Source organism: Hetaerina americana, unplaced genomic scaffold (assembly GCF_022747635.1).
Source record: "Hetaerina americana unplaced genomic scaffold, ioHetAmer1.1.p SCAF_5, whole genome shotgun sequence".
NCBI classification, from domain to species: Eukaryota; Metazoa; Arthropoda; class Insecta; order Odonata; family Calopterygidae; genus Hetaerina; species Hetaerina americana.
In genome coordinates, this window is record NW_027287095.1 from 15,757,026 (window position 1) to 15,783,693 (window position 26,668).

The 26,668-nt window shown below is 44.7% G+C and overlaps 1 protein-coding gene across 1 annotated transcript in view; it reads left to right on the forward strand.

The window, feature by feature from the left end:
- Positions 1-26,668, forward strand: part of LOC139693580 (tubulointerstitial nephritis antigen-like) — a 94,344-nt gene that overhangs the window by 53,441 nt on the left and 14,235 nt on the right. Inside the window, exons 2-4 of the mRNA XM_071591792.1 lie at positions 19,010-19,183; positions 20,123-20,186; positions 25,490-25,724. Coding sequence (XP_071447893.1) covers positions 19,010-19,183; positions 20,123-20,186; positions 25,490-25,724 — 473 coding nt within the window. The remainder of the gene's footprint in view (positions 1-19,009; positions 19,184-20,122; positions 20,187-25,489; positions 25,725-26,668) is intronic.

The following is a 26,668-nucleotide window of genomic DNA, read 5'->3' on the forward strand; positions in this document are numbered from 1 at the left end:
AATTTCTCAGTTTTTTCGCATTTTCAGAAGTGTTTCCATCGTTTACGGTGAATCACGCACGATCGGAGATCTTACGCACACGTGGACATTGTAGGTATTTTAGGGAACTCCAATCATTTTTCATCCCACAGATGAGGAAACAACGGTCTATGACAAATTGGATGGAAAACTTTTGTTGGATGGAACACCGACATTGGATATCACAGTTTCACGCACACAAAATTAAGACCGGGATAATTATTTATGTTAAGGCTATGTTTTCACTCGTGATTGTGAATTTTAACGCCATCCACTCAAAATATGGCCATGGGTCATTGTTTTGCGTCACATTGCGTTCTTACGAGGCAAAGTGTGCCGTTCACACGCATTTGATCGATTCCGATTATGTACTAGAGTTATGATTCTCGGTTTTGATTCTTCGCTACTAAGTGCTTGCAATCAATGTGAACCAACCTCTCAGTGTCGCGATCAGTTCGCGAGGGGAGAACGAATCTTTGCCTCGATTCCTTCGAGGCACCCTCTGGTGCCGAATTTCATCTCGCTGGGTCGACATTTTCTTTGATCGTCAAGGGAACGGGAAAAGCCCTTCCCCCTTCACCCCCTCCCCTTAGGTTGTTGACCATCCCTCCTCCCTCAGCCCCGTCCAAATCGGATTGGTCCACCGAACCGCCGCCTCCACTTCCAATGCCGTTGCCGGGACTCGAACCTGAACTTTGACCCTCGACGACCAAATGTATCGCGGCAATAACTTCCCAATTCACGTCCCTGTCTTACACGAGGTCCTGCTTCAGGGCCGTTTTCTTTAAAGCTATGGCCGTCGCCCCGGCCCGTTAGTTGCTGGATTCTCTGGATTGTCAACAAATGAAACTAAGGAAAAAAAATCGCAAGGCGCAAGATTTGAGGGAATAAGGAGGGTGTGGAATCGGTTCGAATTATAGGTTTCGCAGAGCCTCTCCAGTTGCTCGTGAGGTGCGGGGACGAGCGTTGTTATGTTGCAAGATTATTGGATCCAGGCTGCATTTAACACGACAAACTCGCTGTCGGATATTCCAATATGGTTTGCGATACGCTTTTGAGTTCGCCGGTCATTTTGGATCAAATCTTCGATGAGTTTGCGATTTTTATTGTCTGTGGCAGTGATCATTGTGTGTTTCATCAACAATTATGGCTTTTCCAGACTCGCAGCCACGAAATTTTACCACCCGTCGATGTACAGTAGACCTATCAACAGCATCGTTACCATAAACAGCCTTTAAACGACGATGAATCTCAGTAAGAGTCACTTTTTCACCTGTTAAAAATTCGACAACAGCACGCGGTTTAACTTGCGTTGACATAGCACTAGAACACGTCTCCATACTTTCGCTTCTCAAAATACACCGGATGATATCGACCTCAAACCTGGAAATGAGTATGAAGGGGGAATGTTACTTCCACATGCCACCAGGAGTGCTTCTGAAGGTCATTTTGTTTGTGGCCTACAAGCACGTGTGCATTAGTTTTCAGCCTACCCTCGTAATATTCCACGACGACGTTATTTGCATTCCATGACCGAATTATGGAAACCAGAGTCCTCAAGAGGACTATGAGGACATGTTCGAATGAGAGGGAGAGGCGTTGCTCGCCCTGAATTCAAGTCGAGCGCTTTTGACCCATCCTCAAAGGGCAACGCCCCCCGGAGTCAAGCCCAGAGGATACACCGAGATAGACGAGCTGCCCTTCCTTCCAAAGGACGGACTGAAAGTGCCGTAGTATTATTATGCCAGCAATTCATGACCTCATCGGTGTTGTCCTTCCTCCGTGACCTAACTCGCCTTCGATCTTGTCGCCTTAGTTCAAGGTGTCGTATGTTTTGGCGGCTCTTCTAAGATGTTAGTCGACGGTCGCCGAGGAGAAATCGTCACTCACGTATCCAACCTGCGTCGAGCTACTTTTCCTATTCACGGATGTTTTGAGTTGACCGTCACTGCCAAGGAGTGTCTACTGTCATCTCGCCCTTCCCCGCTTAGATCGAGAGATAATTTGCTGGCCCCGATTCCCCGCCGAATGCGAATGTGGTCGAGGCCTTTCACATGCAAAATGGAAATTTTTGCTTGTTTATTGCGCCCATTCTATTGCTTAAGAGTTGTTTATTAAGTTATTAAACGTTCTTATATGAAAAAATCAATTTACGTGGATGCTTCCAAGCCTGTAGTATGTACATGTCACGAAAAATGCCCATTAATCGGATTTCGGTGCTCGCTTTATTTTGGTTCATATGTCTCGATCAAGTAAAACTAGCCTCGCTGCTAAACGACGTTACGAATGAATTGATTACCGCGAGAGGCTCATTCCGCGTCTCGATGCACAGCTGGGAGCAAATAAACAGACATTGTTAATCGACTGCAACAACGAAAACGTTTCTTATAAATTCGATGAAATCTTATCGGATGTCAAATATAGTCTCTTAATTCCAAAAAAATCCGCTCCGTGGGTGGCGCGAATGTTTGCGCATCACTGCGCTGCGCGAATAGTGCTTCCGCGTCACGTGATCCAAACAGTAGAAGTCGGAAACCATGACAACGGTACTTGTCGGGCGGTGAAAAGGGGATGTCTCCGACCTTGAGAGAGGCTATGTTTCCCGAGTCTTGTCCGCCGCTAAGTGACGAGGCCCATATGTCAGTCACTCTCGTCAGGAGGCCACTCCCCCGCCCCCAACTGATGCCGCTCATTGCAGTTAAATGGGGTTGAGGATGGCGTCGTTGCTATGCTACCGCAAGGGAATCAGTAAATAAAAGCCACGAAAATAAAGCCTTAGAGATCTTTCTCTCACCCCCGCAATCTCATTGGTCTCTATTGTGTTCACTGATAAGCGCGCACACACTCACGCATTCGTATCTCTCGAAATAAAATATAATTTCTATTTATGCCATATTTATGTTTCGATAATCATTTGACTTGAAACTCGTTTGACCTTAAAATAATGTTGATAGACATGTACGGCCGCAATAAAACATGCTACCCTAGTGGATATTAAGCTATAATGCCTATTACAATGCTATAGACATTATAAGTTAATGCTCTGGTATGCCGTAAGCGATGAGCAGGATATGAAAGAAAATCAGATTAAATAAACCTTCATGTTGGTATAAAACATTTATTCTCTGTTTTATTTATGATAAAATGTATTTAGACATTTTAAGAATCACCTGAGCTATATACGAGCACCTCAGCATTTTATATGATGGCATGTGATTGGTTTGAGTATCGCTATAGCACTGTTCCGTTAATATTGACTGAAAATATCGAGGTAATAAATCGACAGCCTTCCGATGAATCGATAAATTTGTCACGATAGAATAGATATGGTAGCCCATCTGTAGCTCCCGATCGCGGCAGAGGGTGTGGAGTGGGCGTGCCAGGGGTTCGATTCTACCCCCACTCCCCGGTTCCCTACGGGAGGATGTCGCCGCCCACATTCCGGCGCGCTCCAGAGAGAGAGAGCGGGGGGAGGTGAGTCACGGAATGATTGCGCCGATGCCACTGTACGCATCACTTTCCCCACCCCCGAGTGACGCAGCGAATGCACACAAAATAGGAACGTCAACACAGCTCACCACTGGTGGTCCAAACCACCTTCTTCAAGAGAGAGAGATAACTATTAAGACGGAATCATAAGTAACTGATTCTCTCCTTTTTCGGTCGTGTCGCGCTTTGGTTTCAGATGATGAGGCGAGGCCGGCGGGCAACTATTTAGCGAGAGGGTTATTTGAAGTTGGTTATTTGGTGGGTTGGAGGGGGGCGGGTGGTGCTGGCGGGCACCACCACCATCCAATGTGAAGGGAGGAGGCGTGTCGCCCAGCACGCCTCTCCCCTTCGGCCTGGCAGGGTTCCCAGCACGTGCGCCGGCGCCTGCATGTGAGTGCGTGCGTTATTGTGTGTGTGTGCGTGTGCAGGGGGTGATGGGGAGGGGGTTGCACAACACCGCGGGGCTAACAGCCAGTCAGCTGCACTCGGGATTCGGTCCGTTCTTGCCCCCATCCCCTCCCTCCCCTCTCTGAGCCTAGCTCCCTGCCCCTACTCTACCTATACTTGCGACCCATAGCGTACTAAACACATCCTCGAATAGTTTATTACGTAAAAATAAAGACAAGTATGCTGTTGTGAATTTTTCCGCGCGGAAACAGCTCTGAGAAAATTCGCGAAAATGTAGAAAGGGATAAAATAAAAAGTGAGAATTTTTAGCAATTTATAAAAGAATGCATACTGTTCGTAAATGCATTAATATACCTACAAAATGTATAATTTTTACAATTTGAAGAGAATTCACAAACTGATAAAAATATTACTCAGTCTGTTATTTATTTTCGTAATCGGATGATGAGAACGGCCTTTGTAGTCGGTAACATTCATTATGCATTGTGGTTTCAGGTTCTTTTGTCCGAGAGATTTGGTTGGGTGAAATTGGGGAAAATTCATCGGGGGAACGGAGAATGACTCGAACGAGCGCGCAGTCGATACCTCGACTACGCGCTGCTACGGGCGATTTTCGCGTTGTCTGTACGGAAAAGTTGAAAAGTTGTCGATATGAAAAAGTGTGACAAAATACTGAATGGTTATGACATTGAATTGCTGGTTTATAACTTATATTATAAATATAACTTATACTATAAAAGTATATTACTGTATAGGAGTATGTTTGTCGTATGGTCGTCAGTTAATCGGGGGAGAATAGGTGGCGTGCGTGAATCTCAGCGAACGGAATTAATTCCAATTGGACCGACGCGCCACCCGAAGTGCCCAAGCGGGGAGGGACTGTCCTTTAAATACGCCAGGCCTTCGGGGGAGGGGGGGAATGAGTTCATGAACTTATGCTTAATTATTGCATTATGTCGGCCTCTGCTTACGAAGAAAGAATCATAATTGTCCTTTGTCTACGAAGAAATCATCTTGCAAGTGCTCACTAGTGAAACTTTGTCTTCAGAATTTTTACAATTTTTCTTACAATAATTTTTAAGCCATCCAAAAGAGTTTCAAAATATTTGTTTCATTTCAATTCTGACACCACTTAAATATAAAAAAAGAAGCTGTCATGTTTAGTAGTGAACTTTTTAAAATACAAATATGTCATTGACCTAATCCGGAGATAGCCATGGGGAAAAGAGCCTTCGTCAAACCTAAATCCTTCGTATGCGACGGATCCCTGGAACGGGAGGGGGTTAGGAAAATTGCCTTGCATAATTCAAGAAAAATCCTGCCATCGCCACAAATCGAACCCGGTCCATAAGGGTGGGTAGCAAGCACACTAGCCACTACACCAACTCGTTCATCGTCATCCCGTATGCCATTCAATACTACCACTAATATATCCTCTGAAACAGTGTGACCCGAGGGGGAGGATATTTATTTTGGGAGAGACAAAAGTCACGATCAACTTATGTGAGAGGGTCACATTAGCCTGTCTGCCCATCCCCGCCGTGTCCAATTCTCGCGCCCCTCATTGGCGAGGCACTTCACGGGAAAATGCCACTCCTCCCACCAAATGCGAGGACACCGTCCCAAAGACACTCCCACCCGCGCGCGCCATCGGGTGTCTGCCGGGAAGGCCCGAGAACCAGCGCGGCAAGTTGTTGGTACGAAGGGAAACCCTTTCGGATCACGGCAGGGTGGTGGGAGTGGAGTTTGGGGAGGGGGCAGGGTACAATAACGCGGAAAATTACTCGTGGGGAGAGAGCAGTAAGACTGGTTAAAAATAATACCCTTTATTTTCAGATTGAGATTCCCGATCTCAGGGGGGGGCCGTTTTCCCCCCCGTCGATGGAAGGGTGGTGCACCCGTTGGTGGCACCCGTCATTCTCACTGTCCCTCGAGGAGCCGCACCCGCGGGGATCGGTCCACTTGTCCCGTTCCACTCGTTCGAATTCGTGGCCAAGGATCGGATTGATTGCCCTCACCCCTTTCTCATTGGTCTGGATGGGGATTCGAACCCTCAAATTAAGTCCTTTATCCAACTGAGGAGTGACACCACTGCGAATTTCCATGAAGCCCTCAGATTATACCTGCGTGGCCTAAGCGGCAAGCACTTCACTGCAAGGGGGGGGGGAGACTTGGCATATGCTAAATGCAGACCGATCTTTGGAGCCATTGATAATCACAATTTTTGGCTGTGATTTTAACTGCGGTAGTTCCGAATCTTTGCAAATTATTATTCCTACGGCTGTGGCGTCGAATTGTATATCACACAATATTCAACATTCCACCGCAAATCAGAATGTTCTACATTCACCTTTCCTGCCACCTTTGTATTTCTCCCATCAATCAATCCTCTCCCATCATACCCAGCACATACTCACAACCAACATTTCAAAAGCCAAACCAACCGACGCCTACGATCCTGCTTCAGTGACCCTGTTTCCACACCCTACATAACTACGCTCCACGCAAAGGTTTTTACGAGTCTTTTCTTAACATCCTTACTCAACGTCCCTGTCATCACTTCCCTCCTCCTTGTGAAGGCCTCTTTGTCTAACACAATTCTTTTCCTTGGGTCTCTACTACTTTGACCGTGTTGGTCCAAAACACTTCCGAGATACGTAAACTGTTCCACCTCCTCCAGTTTTTGCCCTTCATCTACATCTACATCTACATAATACCCCGCAAGCCGCCGAAAGGGCGTGTGGCGGGGGGTGTTAGGTCACCAACCGTAAAAAGGAAAAATACCACATGCAAAAAAACAACACGGAAAATTACACCCACAGCAGCGCACACACTCATGCAAAAATCCCTTCATCCAATACTCATGCAAACACATATAACGCAAAACAACTAAAAAACTGCACCCCATGATGCAGCACGAAAGCCATCCTACAACACGGAAGCCAGGACACAACAAGCAAGAAATTGAAACATCACTACCACATAAAAATGCACCACGAAACACTCTACCCCCAAAGAGTCTGTAAAAGGCAGGGAATGCGACTCAACGTTGCAGGTAGCAGGAATTTCCCCCCGCGGAGAGGGGCGAGGGATTGAAAGGGAAACTTAAAAACAGATGAACAGAACACGAATGAGGTCATTCGAAAAGAATGGGTTATTATAGCAAAACACATAAGGTTAGTGGAAGAGCATGCATTTAAATACAACTAATTATTTTTTAGACGCTGAGGGTGGCAAGTGGAATTTTTGCCAGCTATAACCCTGCAGTTGCTATCCCGTATTGTCCGTGGGAAGAAGGAGTCCTTGAGTCGGCTAGTTCTGGCATCTATTTCCCGAATTTTATATGCATGGTCCAAGCGACCAATGTATGTAGGAGTACAAATAATTTGCGAGACCTCGGTGCTGATACATGCGGATCTAAATTTATTTAATAATTTAAATCTTGCATTGAATCGTCTCTCAGCCAATGATTCCCACCCCAAATCCATGAGCATTTCGGTGACGCTTTGCGTTTTATCGTAGGAATTTTTTACAAAACGGGCTGCCCGGCGTTGAAACTTCTCAATTTCCCGAATGAGACCTTTTTCACTCGGATCCCACACGCTGCATGTGTATTCTAAATGAGGCCTTACAAGAGCGTGGTAACAACGTTCCTTGACCTTCGAGTCACTTTTGCCGACAATGCGCCCTTCTATTTTAACGCTTACCCTAGCCTTTCTTCTTCTGGAAAACTGCATAACCATTGCTCGTATTTACATTTACTCTCATCCCATACCTACCGCACTGAATTTCCAAGGCACTTGGCAATATTTGCAATCCCTCGGCTGACTGATCATCAGAAAACCTATAAGATTTGAAGAATTTCCCACCAACTTCTTCCCATGCTTCTCCTCCTCCCGCCTTTTAATCTTTAACTTAACTTTCTTATTTCTAGAAAACCCCACAACCTTAGTTTTGTTACATTGATGTTTTCAAAAATTTCAATCATTGCCTGAGTGGTTCGTTATTTATACCACATTGTGTTAGTTTGGGCGCCTTCGTATCCCACAAACCCAACTCCACTACGTGCAATAGTCCGGGGACGACGGCAGACGGTCGTCCTTTTTGAATGAATGCCCCCCATAATTACCTCAGCGCCCGTCGATTCGCCACGTGGGCCTTTCTCTTATTTATAGAACCCTCTCATCTCTTGTTTTCGGAGACTCGGAAAATCCAGATTGCTTTCGTCGTGTGTCACCTCTCACGGGCGACCTAACACGCGAGAGCGCGCCAGCATCCGTATCTCTCGCATGTATCTCTTATCTGTCCCGACGGCTGTGGCCCGCTCCGCCACCCAACGGACCGTCATCCTTCATCCAGCGGAGGAGATGCATCTCGCCCGTCGTCATTTCCCGCATCGTTAGAAGGCATCTCCCTCCCTCCTCATCCGAGAAAGGAGAGCGAAATCGCGTTCTTGGCGACACTCCCTAGCTCGCGGTTCCTCGTGGGGCAAGCGCCCCAATTTGACCGATAGAAGGTAGTCTACCGGTTAAGGGAGGTTTTGCATATGCACGCATTGACAAGTCAATGCGTGCATGTGCCTGCAACTATGCAATGCGTGTTAATGCCTGATATTTTTGAGTAGGACACCACGCTGAAACCCTTGCACTGCAGTTCGCATGTGTAAAGATACGGATTCAGATTGTTCTCGGGGTTTAACGGATTGTGGAAGGAGGGAGGGAGGGGGTGGAGGTTTTGGACGGGAGAAGGTTGATATTGACATTATCCCGAAAATTCATAAACCTGTAAGTCCAGTCCAATATTCCTGCCCGACCGATTGTTTCCTCCCGTAACTATCCAACGGCACGCATCTCCGCATTTATTTGTTTGACTACCATCTCCAGCCACTTGTCCACTCCCTGCCATCACATGTACACATAAAAGACACCCTTTCCAAGAAAAACTTAATTCTATCTCCTTTTATTTCCACACAATAGACTTAATTATGGCCACCACTGATGTGACCTCCCTTGGATACATTAATCCATCCCCCGTGAAGAAGGTCTCTCCTCCATCCAGCATTTCCTTCCGAAACGTCCCACTCAACAAGTTCCTAGCACAAATTTCCTTTTACAACTTACTACATTAATTCTTACGTGTAATTCTTTCACTTTCTACAATATCCATTTGATTGAAATCAAAGTTTGCGCCATGGGAAGTAAGTCCAGTCCTTCGTATGCCAATCTCTAATTTGGCCTCATTGGACAAAGTTTTCTCTCCCACCACACCCTGAAACCCTTAATTTGGCTCAAATACGTGGATGACATTTTTTCTCGTTTGGAAACATGGCAAGGACGTACTTATAGATTGTTATCTCTTCCCTCAATAAAGCATCCTCTGTTTCCTTCGCTTCCACCACTTCTTCCAATTAAATTATAATTCTAGATTTCCAAAACTCCATCCTCGATAAAAAATTTCATACCCCCGTCCATATCAAACCCAAAAAACAAGCAACTAAATCTTCATTTCAATAGCTGTCGTCCCCTTCGCACTTAGCAGTTAATCCCGTACTCTCTTTCGATTCGAGGACACCGCATCTGCAACAACCTTCATTCCCTGATTAAATCCCTCTCAAGACTCCATTCCTCTCTAATTCGACGTGGTTATCCGGACTCCCTTCTGCACACAAAATCCTTAAACGCACATGCACCCATAAATTATCGCATAAGTAGAAATATGACACACTGTATATTTGCACAACCTAATTCTCTGGCGTGCAGTCCCTAAAAATTATTCTAACAGATCGTGTTTCCATCCTCTCCGCCAAATAAACAATCGCCATCCTACTCTCCAAATTCTCAACTGTAACCTTATTCAAACATCCGGCAATTCTTACTGATATTCTCCAAATCCTCCAGGCTCTCCTATCCTAAATTTACTCCCAATTTTCAGAACCCCTCCGAATCCATGCAATCGTGCTACTTGCCAAATCTGCTCCATCCTTGTAAAAAATTCCCTTCCGCGGCAACACCCGCTCAAATATCTCCCGTCCCTCCCAACTTCTTCCGGCATTTCTAAAAATATCAATTATGTGTATATAGTATAGCATTTGGGAATGAAGTGAGTGAGGTTGGTTGGGTTTACACGTGACCAATAGTGAAGGGCCGAAGGAAATCGAAGGACTAAAGATATTCCGGCAATAGGAATTACGTATGCGGGGAGCAGAGCACATTGATGTCCACGTTATAATTCGAAGTCGTTATTTTTCCCAGTCACGAGAGAGTACGTGCTCTTTTTAAGTTATCCGATCACGTGCGATCACGGCTCGTGTTCGACACGCCATTAATGATCGAAAATTACGATTTCCTCGGAATCATCTCATTCGATTAGAAGGAGGAGAGTCGTTAAATGAGTGGAGCCATTCGAATTCATCTTTCAAATCCAATTCTGGCATTGATATTGCGACACCGCTTCACATTTCCAAAATAGGATTATGACGAAGGAATCAAGAGATAGACGGAGTGCCTCTGTTGGTTGACGTAAGATAAAGGCTTAGTACTTATTGACAGACTATGGAAGACACCAGACCTTAGAGATGTCATCTCGATTCTTCTCTCGACGAAGCATTTCAACCAAAGCCTCTGAAACTCCTCCTCTGCCGTTAATCTTTCGATGCTCCTGACTCTGAAATTCTCCTCGTTCGCGCTTCCCTTCATCAAGTCGAAGAATCTCACAGCGTGTCCGATAAGGTTATATCTCTCACTCTCTCTCCACAGTTATCAACGTTAGAACTCTTTCCCTTCTAATTCGTCTCCGAATCCGTTAGGGTTCACTCTTGGTTGTCCTACCTACCCGTCAGCTTTTGATCTTAGTCACGCTTGAGGCGAAGTAAAAATACGCATTGAGGCCATAACCGACCGGGCATCTCGTTCAGTTCGTAAATTTTAGTGGTGCCCTCAGTCAAAACATCCCTTGCCCTAAGGAGAACTCGGCCTCGCCTTTGATGTTTCAATTTTTCTCAAATGCACCGGCACCGACTTAAGATGAGATGATCAGTAGAATACACCACTTGTGTTTTTGCTTTTTGTATTTTGTATTTTTATTTTTACATCCCTAGCCATTTTAGAGGGAAATTGACCTAGTTGGTGCTTCAAAATATGATAGGTCAATACGTCGTTTTGTATTTCTGGCTTAACTGACAGCATTCACTGTTTACTACCTTCTTGAAATTACGATAAAGAAAAATGTTTGAAATGCAGGAAAAACGTGGGGGCGTAATCTTCTCCTGCCCTCATAGGAGGACATTTCCTACGTGGAGGAATTTCGAAGCCTGAATCAACGCGTGGAATCCTTCGCACTATATTTATGGTATAAAGGATTCAGAATTCGGATATGTTTTCAAATGACCCCCTCCGTATCCTCTACCCGGACGAAAAAAGACTTTATCTTAAAATTAAGAGCCGTAAAACCCATTGAAAAATGTCGCGTACCGCCGTCAAGTTGTGTTTTAGGAAATTAGAACTAATACATAAGAAATTTCACGAATGGAATCATTTGCTCTCTGAAATGTGAATAGAGGTTGTATAGTTTACATGATAAGTGCTAGATGCTAAAATGAGCGTTCGCAAAAAGGAAAAAATATGGGTGTGATTGACTAGTACATGACCAAATTACTACAAAAAATAGATGGTGTTAGCTTTCACAATTCATAGTATCTTTCCCGCTCCCTGCTTGAATAGAATAGTTATCCTTGAAAATCCTTGATAACTATTCTCGTTCTATTCTATCATTCTATCTATTTTCTATATATTCTATTATTATATATTCCTCCCTATCTATTTTCAAGGGTAACTATTCTATCCTTCCCTATCACTCACCTGGTACTTGCCCCCCCCCCCTGCCACACATCTTTTTGGGTGATCGCGGTGTATTTATATCGATGTCGATTGGAAGATTATCGCCGAAGAAGAGACATTCTCTCCTTGGAGCTTCATTTGAGCCCGAACTCAATAAAAATGAATAAAAATCATGAAAAAGTCACGCTTGAATGTACATTTTCTTAAATATAAATATTTTGTACATTTTAGTTTTCGCCAAAATTGCGATGGTCATTGCATTGATGTCCACTGCTCCTGTTTGAAATAATCACCGGGAATATATGCTTGACATATTATTCTTGCCAAATTGAGCAAGAAGATAGCATTTGTAATCCTATAAGTTTCCCTGGATTCACTCATTGCCACTAAAATATATTTCTTCGTACGAATGCAGTGCTTCGAACCGCTCCGTCCACACACACACCCCTGCCCCTCCTCCTTTTTGCCCCCCCCCCCCCGGAATCCGGGGCCCGCTTCGTCTCCATCCACAACCACATTTCGCGAAAGAAGCCAAGGTCGTCCATTTCTCTCCGTCTGAGGTAAATTTTCTCAAGTTAGGTGAGGATACCGATTCGCCGTCATCGATAGGAAAGGACGAGAGGTGAGTCGCCAAACAGGAATGTGGGGGAGAAGAACGGCGACTGCCTTTACAATGCTACATACACCCTGCAAGGAAGCCACCGCTAGGGTGAGTGGCAGTGGGGGATTCCACACTAAGCATCTCCAGCATCAACATTGCGTTCAACCTAAGTTTCAGTAACCCTTAGCAATGTAAAATAAATCAACTAATGGAACTAACTTCACAGCCGTTTGTATGAGCCCAGGTGTCTGAGTGTGAACCGTCCCTGCGAGCATTCCAGACGACCTGCTAGGAATGAGAAGAAAGTACATACATTAGAAAGTTGGTTGAAATAATGACCCCGGCACTGGACCAATTCGCATCAAACATTACCTCGTCCCCCCTTCCCTGCCGCCGTCGTTTGCTCTTATCCTGTCTCCTATCGTTCATTGGAAAAAGGGCATCCTATGTCCGTCGGTTCTACATTTTAATCTTATTTTCGTGATCTCTCCTACCGTGTTGCGACAGGGCTAATGCTACATTTTCGACATCATCGGTGGGAAGACCTGCTTCCAATTTATGGTAAGATTTCAATCTGTAATTTAACTTTCCCTTCGTTAGTGGTTTTCGACCAATTTATTCTAATGACCTAGATACTGACAACGTTTTATAAATCTATCTCCCTCCCCTTCGCTGAACACGATCTGACTCTGCCATCAAGCCGACCCCGAGAGGATCCCATATTTATCGTGTGTTTGTGTATATATATATATATCGTGTGTGTGTACATATATATATATGTATATATATATGTATATATATATATATATATATATATATATATATATATATATATATATATATATCTACTAGAAGCTGTGAGTGTGTAAATGGGACCTCAAGAGTGAAAGATAGCATCGCTCCTTGGCCCTCTCGCCACATCAACCAAAAACTATTTCAACACTTTGTTATTTTCTGCCAGCTTGTCCAAATATTCCATGTACCTATACGTTTCCCCACAACTGAGTACCGATGGAAATTTTTCTTTTAAAATGTGAATGCTGGTTGGTACCCAGGTGTGAGTCCACAAAATTAGATTTTGGAACACGATGTATTCAATCGGCAGACGACTTATGCCATTCCATTTTCATCGCACGAAGTATGTTACGTATGTTAAATACGTAAAACGAATTTAGATATTTCTCTGAAAGAAAAGTTCTGTAGAAAGAAGAGCAACATTCAAGAAACAAAATTCGGGTAACCTTAAATCACAAAAATAATTTAGTGTTCTACGGTCCACATATTGCTGAGAACAAATACAAAGATGCTCACGAGTTCTTTACTTTGGCTTCTAAACGTCTTCACAATCTATGAAGTATTGAAGAGACCAAAGGAGCTGAAGCTAACTGTATGGCTAGCAGTTCATCGTTCATACGCACAGCATATAAGTGCCCAAAATGCTTCAGAATAATTGTTTTGCTCTTGAAAAGTTTACTTTGATTATAGCGGATTCGTGTGACGCTAAAGGGGCAAGTTGGTTTCAGGCAAAATGCAATTGTTATTCGCAATATAACTTCCGAACATCATTGGTTGGTAGTAATAGGTACTGTTGTTGTATCAGATATTTGTATATCTGATTCAAGAACAGTGTGAAAACTTTGAAAAAAACAATAGACGGCTCTTTTTTAGTGGCGCAGTCACAGATTTTCATTCAAGGAATTAGTGGTTCCCTCAACTTCCTGATCTCAATATTTTTCCGCAAAATTGATTTCATGATCTTATCCGGGCACGTTAATCTCCGTGCAAACACAAGATAATATCTCCGCTGACAGCTTTCGTGTTCCCAGTGGAGTTAAGTCTCAGCAGTGAACGGAGCAGTCATCATCCGTGCCTGCGGTTGCAATGAATGGAGGGAAAAATAATGTAAAGTTTAATATTAGGAAAAAATAGGAAATCTACCGCATTTAGTTTTACCAAATGATGTAAGGAAGAATAGATGCGTGCAAACGTAGAGTTTCAAATACGTCACCCTTCGTCGATAGGTAATTATTGAAGTATGTGTATGTTGAACATAACATAGCCCTACAATATTTCCCGAACAAAAAACTGAATTCGTGGAAGCAGATGTTCATTAACTAATGAATCCTTTTCATTTTATAATCTGCAAAAGTCCTATTCAGCCTCGCAAATTTCGACATAACGCAAATTGACTCTGGCCGTCTGTTTTTGTTTGCTTCGAGAAAGGCAGTAGATGATCCTTTGTCTAATTTCAGTTCCGAATATGAATTTCTATGCGCAAGAGGGAGAGTGAGTGCGAAACATGAAAACTAAAGATGGGACAGGAAAATTTTCGGGAACCCACGTGTGATCTCGCATACGGTGAAGAAAAGAGTGTCCGCTAGGGTTCGATTCTGCTGGGGAGACTCCCTGGAAATGCTTACCACCCACCACCTCTCCTCCACCGATTTCAATATCCAAGTGACTTTCAAGGTTCACTCATTTTCACGCGTGAATTGTCTAAATTCACGCGCGAAACGAATTGTTTTAATACCTCCACGGATTAGTTCTGCTCGCACACTTTGTTCTTGTGAGTTTTATCTCTTATAGTAAAGTGGGAAAAAATCTTTTTGTTGCGAAACAAGGCAACCGCGCGAAATCATCATGGGAAATACCTTCTTTTTTCTTACCAAAGAAGATGATTTTGACTCTATTCTTTTCACATTATCATCAAATTAAAAGCTATGCAAATGCCTGTTTTTAGCAGCCGAACGAACTCCTTTGAATTCATAGTTCGCACCCTTTGGAGCCAGCGTGACCCCTCCCCTGAGTTCCGAAAATTCCCCAGTTTCGAAAACAAGCCGGGAGGAGAGGGGAGGGAGGAATGCGCGGGAGAGTGGGTGGGGAGAGCGGGCGAGGCCTCCTACTGTTCCGCCCTGGTCGCCTTTGCGTTTCGGCATTTAAGATGTTGCGAGTGTACTTCGCGATGAAACGGGTCCTCCGCTCGCCACCTCTGCTCTTCTTCCGACCGGTGAGAATCCTCCGCGCTGAACGACTGCCAATTTGATGCCTTCCCTTGCTCGCACCCGAGAGGGGTGGGTCCGACACCCCTCTCCCCTCCCCCAAACCTCGTCGTTCGCCCCCTTTCCTGTGTGACTACGCCTCGCGACCGCCCACCCAGCAAAGTTTGGACCCGAATGAAAACAGCGAATTCTATTCCGGTGAGCCATGTCGGAAACGGGCGTGACTGACGTAACAATGGATTTGGTCTCTCAGAAATAGCTGAGGAGGAGCCAATGGGTGTCTCCCCCCCCCACCACCCTCCTTCCACACCCTCTCCACAAACCCCTCTCCTAACGGGAATCGTCCACTTTGAAATACTATGTCCTATACTACATTCTGGAGGGGGGAGTGGCAGTCCAGGGGTAGAGCGCTGGGCTACTGATCGGATGGCTTGGGTTCGACTCCCGGATTTTCCTCTCCGGGCAACCTCAGCCTCATCCAAGCTTAGAGATTTTTCGGGTACCAGGATCTTACTGGGAAAGCATATTCCTTATTACCCTAATGTGTGAATTTCACAAGTCTTAGCTCAGAACAAGTTGACCGCTACCCTCGCCTATCAAATGGACCCTCGGGTTGATAATTTTAGTAGTTATATTCACGAAATGAGTAATATTAGTGGCAGTGAATGAACTCTGACTGAGTAAGGCCCTATTTATGTATAATCGATCCTACCTGGTTATACCCTACAGAATATATGATAAACATACGTTTAATTATTAAGTGTTAAACATCTCAAACATTTTATTGTTTTATTTTACGAATATTACGTACTTTTAAAATTGGATTAACATTTATTTGGAAAGCGAAAACCTCGGTGACTGGTCAGGGGCTCGATGAAAACTGGATGTGTGTTGTTTTAGCTCCGACACCAGAATTATAACGTTGGTGACCTGCATTGTATATGAAGGTTGTCCAGAAAGTAACTCACGTTTTGAAATAAAATATGAAGCTAGTGACCAGACGAAGTTTTTTTATAAAAATTTGAAAGGTGCATACTTAAATTATTTTTCTGCATATTCAAAATTCAAATATAGGCATTTAACATAATGATACACAAGCTTTTCAATTCCATCTCTGAATAAACCTGCCGCCTAACATTTTAACTACTTGTTTACACCAGCATGCAATTCTGCGTCACTATCAAAGCCCTGTGTCGCAAGCCACGTCTAGTGAGAGACCCGCTGTCTTAAATTGGCGATTTTCATGAATTTTCTTCTTTGATTTTTCACCGTCAGTTCATCTACCATAAGGCTACGCCGACCACTGCGGTCCTCATCGTGAACATTGGTGCGGCCAGTTTTAAACCGAATGCACCACTGCCTCACTCAGCCTTCACTCATTATTCTCTCTCCATACACTTCACAAAGTTGCCGGTGAATTTCAGTTCGCTTTCGGTTTTGGCTCCCTCGAGCGTGTTGCGAGTGGAGCCATTGATGGCCGCGTCGGACCTCGCTAAACGTCTTCGACTACCCTTTGTCCCAATGCAGCACACAGTTCTTTATCGATACTTTTCATTTTATTATCATTTGGCAATGACTGTATTGGCAATGATTCTCTATTATCGACTATATCGATGATTTTGTTTCGACATTCGATGTGTTAGTCTTTCTATTTTTTTTAAATGTGCATAAATGCCCTTGCATAGTGGGTGCAAACCACAAGCTATGCCAATAAATATTTGAATGAACTATGTTCTTGCCTCCCAATTGGGGGGCTTGGGTTCGTATCCCGACATTGGTAGAATTTTTCAGTGGTCGCTACTCGAGGTACATTGTAGAGAGATCACTTCAAGTGGAGTACACCGTCCGTCGGATATCCGTTATAAATCGCCTTTGACCCCTTGGCACCTCTCGTTATTAGAGTAGGCTAGTGCCCACGTCCTAGTTTCTCTCCACCCTTCCTTCTCCAATTCCCTGAACATCCTACTCCTTCCAAATCGTCACCACTTAACTCTACTTGAAAGGCAGGAGTGGCTTCTTGGCATCCTACGGCCAAAAACCCCTGGCGTCCAGAGACACAATCGATGGCTGTTGAAGTCCCCCTGAACAGTTTTTGTCTCACATCCAGTTTTGCCGAAGAATGGCGGAGACAGTTATGAACAATATTCATCTACTCTATTAATTTCTTTTTTTTTGCTTTCTTGCTCTTATTTTTTATTTTTTTTATTTGTTTCATTCATTTCCTTTATTTAAATATGTTATTTTTCCTATACGTATTTTCTGCAATTTGTTTTAAATATAATTTATAATTTTTCCTTGTCTTTTCCCATGATATGTATCACCCTTTCACTACTGTATATTAAGTATGCTCACAATAGTAATATCTCTGTAGGTTTCGCTGGTTTTTCACACTCCTTCCCCTTCCTGTTTTTGTGTTTTCCTGCAGTGAGTTTTTTGTAAAGGAAGGACATCAGTTAAATTCCTCACGCTTTTCCCACGAATGTGTGCAAGGTTTGTGTGAAAATTGCCGGGAAATGTTTCGCAAAAATAGATTTATTTCGCTAGATATTGCTACAATGCCTCAAACTTCTTCAAAGTGCATCCCTCGAGCGTCGACACACTTTTGCCCGCGGCTTTTCCACGACTTGAAAGCTCCCTGGTAGGTGGATTCCGGAAGGTCCTTAAGGGTACGAGTGCAAGTTTCTATGACGGTCCCATGGTGGTGTCCTTTGAGGGAGGATTTCACTTTTGGGAATAGGAAATAGTCTGCTGATGCCAAGTCGGGGCTCTCATGGGGTTGGTGAATCGTCGCGATGCCGTTGCAGATGGTCTTCGCAAGGAGACACTCGACTTTGCTCCAGGTCGTCCGTCAAGACCTTCGGGACGAATTTAGCGCAAATATTTCGCATCGCCAAAGTTTCAGTGATAATAGTGTGAAGTGTCATCAATGCCAATACGATCTGCGATCAAGCGCACACGTAACTGACGGTCTGAATTCAGCACTTTACACTCAGGTTGCACGTTGTTGTCGGTTCTTGAGGTCAACTGCCGTCCAGCACGGGGCTCATCCTCCACACTCTCTCGGCCATCTTTGAAGAGCTTGGGCCACTTAAAAACTGCAGTTTGTGACATTCTTTCAGCCTCGAACTCTTGGCGAAGCATGCCAATCTGTACCCGATTTCTCTAGTCCAACACAAAATTTGTTGGCGTACCGCTGTTCAATCGTTAGTTACATTTTGCGCTTTCATCGAGTCACTCGACCGGGGTCCATTAAAAACCCGATCTAGCCTGAACGAACGCTCGTAGGCGATTGGCGAGTGTTGAAGGTCAGACCCTCCACCGCCGAGCCTGCGCGCATGGACATACATTTACGTTAGGAAAAAATTCTTCCGGATACTTTTTATACAAACCTTGAGCTACTTTTCACATCTCACCAATTTTTTTTACCAGTGCAGTATCTAGCATTTTTTATTTCGTATTTTCCTATGATCGCTGTAAACATTTTTTAATTCTTTTTTGCAATGATTGTTGACGCATATAAGCATGTAAACGACCGAAAGACTATCTGGTCCCCAATATATACGTATATTATTATTGTTATAATTATTACTTTTCTAATACCTCGCATCAGCTTGGCTCGATTTTTAACCCCGTCTCCGTCTTCTCCCTCCCTCGAACAGTGTGCTGCAACGGCCGCCTTGACGACTGCTCGGTGCCCATCCTGGGGACGCTGTGCTACTGCGACCAGTTCTGCGATAGAGGGGCAACCCACGACTGCTGCCCCGACTACTGGGACGTCTGCACCGACGCCCCCCCACCTCCGCCGCCCACGCCTGCACCTGAGTTCACCGCCAGTGAGTGTGTGCCACCTCCCGGTGTCCGCTCCAGGGGGGGGCGGCATTTCCCACCTCTGTGCCCCTCCCCACTCCTGGGACAAACCACTTCTGTCTCCGGCAAAAGGGAAACCGCAAGGGGATAGAGGCATTTTCATTCGGTGATGCTGGAAAAAATTCCAAGAAACTGCGGGAGATGCCGCGACAGTAACTTTTTGACGTAGTCATCCGCTGATATGCGTTTCAATGGAACAATTTCACAGAGTGTAAAAATCATTCACCTTGAGCGGGATTCGAACCCGGATCCCTCGATGACCGGCCGAGTGCTTTATACAGTTAAGCTATCGAGACATCCTCTTACGCTCCGAAATTTTGATAAGCACTCGGCCGGACATCGAGGGATCCGGGTTCGAATCCCGGTCAAGGCGAATGATTTTTGCACTCTGAAATTGTTGCATAGAAATGCCGGGAAAAGTTCCACCACTGGAAAAAAATTGTCCTGGGAATTAAGTTATATTATTTGTTACTTAAGTTCTAATTTAAATGTCAAGGTCATTTGTGGATAAGCATGATTTTTTAGCCTGGAACACTCAGATAACACTCAACAGAAACAAGAGATAACCCTGCTTTAGCTTTAAGTGCCCTAATGCCATAATAGTCGTTAAAGGTGGTGACAATGAGTGGTCACTTGAGTGGTAAAGAGCTCCCGACGCCAGTTCAGGCATACGAGACATTTAAGTTACAAAAGAGAGACCTCAGGGGGGGGTCTTTTTACTCATAGTAAAACTAAGTATCGGGGCGGGGGTAGGAGGGAGCGCATAAGAAAACATAAATTGGTGTCCTTGTCCATGGGCCAACGAACGACAAACTTATGAATATTCCATTTGAAATGACTATTCTTTCGACGAAAGCAATCGGTGGCAGTCGCTCATTTGTTTGTTTTCTCTTTTCTCCGTCCAGGGTGCATTCACAACGGCCGGGAGTTCAACGTCGGCCAGAAGATCCAGGACAACTGTAACACGTGGTGCGTACTCTGAGGGCACATGATGAGCTCACTTGTCTGTGTGCATGTGCATGCGTGTGTGTGCGTGTGTATGTGACTCTTGCCAGCATCCTAGTTAATTGAAAACGGGGAGTTTGGAGGTGAGAGGGGGTCAGTGACAAGTGAGCGCAGATTAGCGACCCCTTAACGGGTTACATGACGCTCGATTGCGAGATATTATACTCTTTTCATTGAATTGTGCGCATAAAATAAAATTGAGATATCATCGCTGAAATGTTTGTTTATAATGTCATTGATTCAACGGCATCACTTATATTGCTGAAAGATTATTTGTACAATACGATCCAAGTGATGGCCTGTTGCAAAACTCGACTAACCGTTGACAAGAAAGCAATAAATGTTTAGGAAGAAAGACGTATTATTGACTTTTAAAAGTCGATTAACATCTGTAATTTTTAGCTGACGGCATTTAGTCCTAAAACATGTACTTTTGCCTCTTTCCAGAATAAAAAAATGAATATTGGTTCCTTTGCAGCTGGAAAACAGCAAAATGCTTTAAACTTAGGAGTGAATCATTGACCAAAGCCAAATGTATTTGAGATTAGAAGCCATTTTTCTCTTCAAAAATGAATTCGAAAATGTCGGCACTTTAGCCCGAATATCTCCCGAACTCAAGGAGGAAGACAGATATATATATATATATATATATATATATATATATATATATATATATATATATATATATATATATATATATATATATATATACTCATATATACAGAAACAGATATAAGGAAAAGGGATAGGAACACATAAAGGACGAACACAATAGAGGTGGGGAAGGCGGAATCGAACGGATCACAAGAGTAAAAATATTTCCTCAACCGGGACTCGAACACCGGATCTTTCCACTTGCCGGGCGGATACTCTTAACCACTTGAGCTATGATATAAATTATTTTATTCGGCTCAGAATATTACAGAGTTTGTTAGCATTATGCATAATATCAGGTCACAGATTATGGGTACATCATGTTTTTCTTTAGTATAAGTGTATACATGGATACAGACATGATACAAATACCCCACACACATATCCACTTGTACATACATACGCACACATGCACATCCACACGCACATACATAGGCATATGCATACAGACGCATACTCGTACATTTGACCATTTACATTTAGAAAGAAAAAAGAAAGGAAGACAAGGTCCACAGATATTAGGAGGGAGATTTTAGCTAGCAATGGAAAATTATGTATTGTAAGAAATTATCAATGGCAGGGTTGAAATTATCGATTCAATCAGTCATTTAGAAAAAAAAACTCTTCAACGATGGACGAGGTGTGTCCGACACCGGGTGGCTACCGGACATCACTTCCCAGAGTTCTGATCGTGGCTAGCGTCGCTCCGGTCGCGACTAGACCCCGGGCGACGAGTGCTTCGCCGTTTCCCGGGACGCCTCGTCCAACGGGTCGACGAGCGAGGACGCGGCATTTCGCCACATCCCTCCCCCCCGGCCTCGTCCGAAGAGGAAGAGCCAGCCGTGGTCTCCACGAAGACCGGGTAACTCGGCAGCGTTCCACAGGGGGCCTTCTTCGAAGGAGCACCGCTGGGGGCCGCCAAGGGGTAGGAGGTACCCTCGGGGAGGATCGGAGTGGCGGGCTGGGGCTCATCTGCGGAAGGGTTTTGGTCGGGAAAAATCAGGGGCGATAGTTGCTTGTGGTCCGTATCTTGAGAAGCGCTGGGAAGATCATCGACACCTTGGCTGTCCTTAATGGGGAAAGAAGATGGGGTATGTGGGATTTTTGACTTTGGGAAACTTGTATGCGGGTCGACTTCCGGGGTCGGTGACGCTTCCTTTACAGTCAATGATAAAGGGGTCGAGGGATGAGCTGTTGGGGACGGGAAAACATCGCAATCAGATGCATCCTCCTCACCTGTCACCAGAGGTTCTCGGGGTGTTTGAAACCCGTGATGCAAGGATTGCGTAGCGAGGGCGTCGATGGCGTGAGCGGGGGGAGGAGGGGCGAAAGACCATCCCTCCTCATTTGACGAGCTCACGGAGACGGGGCCTGGAGGTCGTGTGATATTAGGCGAGGTGGTAGGTACGTGAGCCATTTGTAGATCGGTATTCGAGACCAGGGGCTTGGGTTTGTCTGTCCTCTTCTTTTTCGGTTCCCTTTCCTCCGTCGACGATTTTCGCTCCCGCTGACATTTCCCTCCAATTGAAGGGAGATGCGGGGGACCGACGGGAGCAGCCGGGGCCGCACCCTCGATGAGTAGAAGCGACCGCGCTCTCTCCTCCACAGCCACTTCGGGCTCGTCCATCTCCATGGCGGCGTTAGGGTTTGAGGGCATCATCATTGCCTCCACATAGCTCTTACCTCCCTGGTTCCGAGGGCAGGTCTTGCGCTCGTGGCCTTCTTGGTTACAGCGGGCGCAAGTGCGGCGCTGACCCTCATAGATGATGATGGCCCGGTTGCCGCCGATGTGGAGGTACGATGGGATATTTCTCTCGACCGTCATCCGCACAACCCTGGTGCCAGTAAGCACCCGCGCCATCTTGTCTCCCTCCCACCTGTTCTCCCACGAGCGATGGATTTTACCAAAGCGTTGGAGCTCGCCTGTTATGTCTTCCAAAGGGGTCTCCACGGGGAGACAAAGAACCCTGACATTACACGGGCTGCCGGAAGTCTCGTCAATTGTTATTGTCGTCCTCTGGTCACTTAAAGACGGAAACGGTAGTTTCCGCGGAGTATTGTCTAAAATCCTTGTTATTGTACCTTCGGTTGCCAACTTCAGGAATATCAAATGGCGATTGTATCCAAATTGGATCGCCACTATCTCTTCGGGTGTGAGGCCCAGCGACTCTAACGTGAAGAGGTGGACCTCCAACGGGGTAGGGGGCTTCGCCTTCTCGTCAACTTGCAAGGCGAGCGTGTTTAAGCGGCGCACAGCCATTTGAAGAAATCAAATTCAGCACACTAGCATGAAGAAGGAAAGCGCAACAAAAAAAAACGAGCACTTTAAAGGGAAATAAAACACTCACGAACGCTCCCTCCCCGCCACACGCACCCGGCGGTAGCAAACAAAAGGAGCCTAAGCTCTACACCAGGAGTCAAGGTCAGTCTTGATCCACTAAACAAAACAAAAGTACGGCCTTCCCGGCGGAAGAAGTCGAGAGTCAAACTGCACGCTTCTTGATGAACTAGACGGTCAACCGCCGCTCGAAACAAAACACGATCGGAACCTCGATTTCCGTGAGAGTCCGGCAGTGCCGCTCTCCAAACCCCGGCGGCCGAAGCCTCGGACGCCGGCGATTTTAGACACTCGGTGAACACAGGCACGTCCTGCTGTCAAGGCAGCTATCGAGGATAGTCAATTTACCCTGAGATCCGTGGGTCTAATATGTCGCCAAGCGCCCCGATTCTTTAGCCAAGAGATGGCGTCAGGGGGCTGTTTCACCCACCAAAGGAGAAATAGACAATACACAAGGAAAGGAAAGGACAGTGGGTTAGAATTCATACAACATCATACAGGAAAGGAACAGTGCGTTTCGTGGCACGCATAGCCAGAAGAAAGAGATGAGCCACATTGGCCAAATACACATTCAAACACGAAATCCCGCCAAACGGCGAATAAATACTCATATATACAGAAACAGATATAAGGAAAAGGGATAGGAACACATATTCTTTCGTTTTTTTTAAGTAGTGGTACGTGTACTAAATGAGGATATCAGGAGCGTTTATGGAAAACTCATGTCAAGCACACTTTCTCAAAAGACGAATCAATCACAACCACTTAATCGATCTTAAAGTTAACTTTCATTCTTAATGCCTCGAGTATGTTTAGATTTGATCATTATTTATTGATAGTCTTTTCAATTTTATGTTAATGCCTCGAATATTATTTCCATAGCGTTTGGGAATGATCCGTGCTGTGAAAACAATTAGTTTTAGATTTCAAAAGCGGTTGATTTTTCAACAGGAAAAATCAGCACTTGACCTAACAAAGAGATCCAAAATGTATTAATCTATAAATTTAAAAGTAAATTAATAACAACTTTTTAATTAAGTTTACATTTCACGGACTAAGATGGCATAGATATTTAATATTGTCACATGAATGACCAAATGAGCAGAAGAGAAATTGCGTCGAAATGACGAATAGCAGTTGACTCTAATGCGAGAATAGAAGCAAAGGACGGCGAGTATCACTTATAACTTAAATATGAGGATGACGTAAAGATATAATCGAAGAAAATAATTGGGGGCAAAGGATTATTCGCAGTTTCCTTAGATTAGTCGACTTACTTCGGGGGTCTTGCTTCTTGGTGGCAGACTCAACTCAAAAGGCCCTATAATGTCTACAATGCGATTACAGACCTCCTGCGCACTCATTCTGTAAAGGATGAAAGGTCACCTGAGGAATTCCTGTCAGAGGAAGGAGTAGGGGGTGGTTGCCCGTGGAGAGGGCAACACACCAACCGCGATCGTGCGAAGCTTTTTTCTGGAGAAAATACCGACTCACTTTTCATTGGCAGGAGTACGATTCTCCGGGGACAGTCGTTTGTGCGAATTTCGGCGCTGGGGAGGTTCACCGGGAGTCCGTTTCCTACCGGATATGTCCTCTCCTCTAAGGGCGGGGATTGGGTGAATGAATTTTTAGGCGAAAGGAAGCGGTTGAACTGTGTCACGAGTTCGGCACAACTCACGAAAAGGAGGTTTAAGAACTTGCCAAAACAATCGCTACGTTTTTGTTTGTTTTACATGAAATGAGAAATGTCTTTGTTGGTTTACCATGCTCATCAGCATATTTTACGTGTTATGAACAATGATTAATTTTATCGTTTGACATTAAGAAGTAATCTTGGTTTATTTAATTGATAATTAGAATAGTCATAAGAATAAGAAAAGAAAATACATGCCGAATTATATTTTTGAAGAAAAAATTATCATAAGCTCTTTTTCTGGTTTTTATTCTTATTTTGTCTTCGATTCCTTTAATAATTATTCATCAATATGATTTTTATTTTTAATATTTGTAAATAACAGCAAAATACAAATCTTGCAAACTGATTTGTAATTTCAAGAAACGCCAGTTACTGAAATATTAATCAGAAGTGCATTAATCCTCTCATTTTGAACAAAAACAGCCTCATTTTGACCTGCGTACTTTATGCTGTATTCGTCCTGTATTTAACTCCCAAATGATTTGCAAAGCCCTCGTGACCGTGGCTTGCCCCGCGGGCTCGCGTGTGGGCTCCACCAACTGTGCACTCATCCTCCCGCCTTCTTCTCTTTGTGTCCAGCGAGTGCCTGCCGTCTCACAACGCGTCACCCAGGGCCTCCTGCACCCACAACAAGTGCCTGCTGGACCCAGTCCTGTCGAGCGCCCTGCGGAGGGAGCCGGCCCTGGGATGGACGGCCGTGGATGTGCCAACGGGAGGCGGAACGCCCAAAGGCGGCGACTACGCCGAGTTCTGGGGCCGGTCGCTCGCCGAGGGCATCAAGCTGAGACTGGGAACCGTCGACCCCGACCGCTCGGTGAGCCCCCGCCCCCGATGGGTTTGCTGATTTCGATAAGGAAGGGGAGGAGTTTTAGGCCAAGGCCATTTAGCGACTGGACCCCTTATCTAACTCTAAAAGTGACAAATGTTGAATGTATACTTTGCCGCTGGGACCTGGTCCACGGCTGCTCTTCAGAATCTGCAGCCCTCTTCCGATTTCATCCCCAGCATCCCCCCTCCTTCCGTTTTTCTGTTTGCCTGCGTGTGACACTTTCAGGTCATCGTGAACCTGCAAGATAAAATTTTATCAAATAGCTTTGTGTTGATCTGTCGCTTATTTTTGACAAATGTCATTGTGTTGGGCATGTTAATCATGAGTATGTTTCTTCAAATGCGTCCGCTGAGTCCTTTCCCAGGCATGAAATTCTTGAGATGGTGAGTGTGCGCAAATCTTATGAGATTTTTGAGTTTCGGCCATATCGGCAGTTTCAGTTTTTTTCCCAAATTATTTTTTTGCATTCTCTTACGAGTACCGAAATATAAGACATTTAATGGCCGCATATTTTAACAACGATCTTTGATTTTTTCGGACCCTATCGATTTTGTGCGTCCGTTTTAACTGAAGATAAACATACGATATTTTCAGGCTTAACTTTGTTGAAATCGATTATCACTCAAGTAAAAAAAATAGCTATTTCCACCAATTTCTTCATTCGTTGCGACTAGTTTCAACTGAGGATGGTGCCGATGCGTTAATAATAAAATATTTGGTGGAAAGATACATTGTGTTTTTATTTCACTGAAGAGAAGTCGAGGGGGGGTAAATTAAATGTTGATGCGTGGGAATGCATTAGGTAGATGGAACGGGGACCCCGTTATTCCGAAAGGGAATGTACAAAAGTGTTGCAGCGGCTTTAGGGAAAGAGATGGGCGAGAAAGGGAACCATTAAGGGCGGGCAGAGAGAGAAAGAGAGCCCTCAT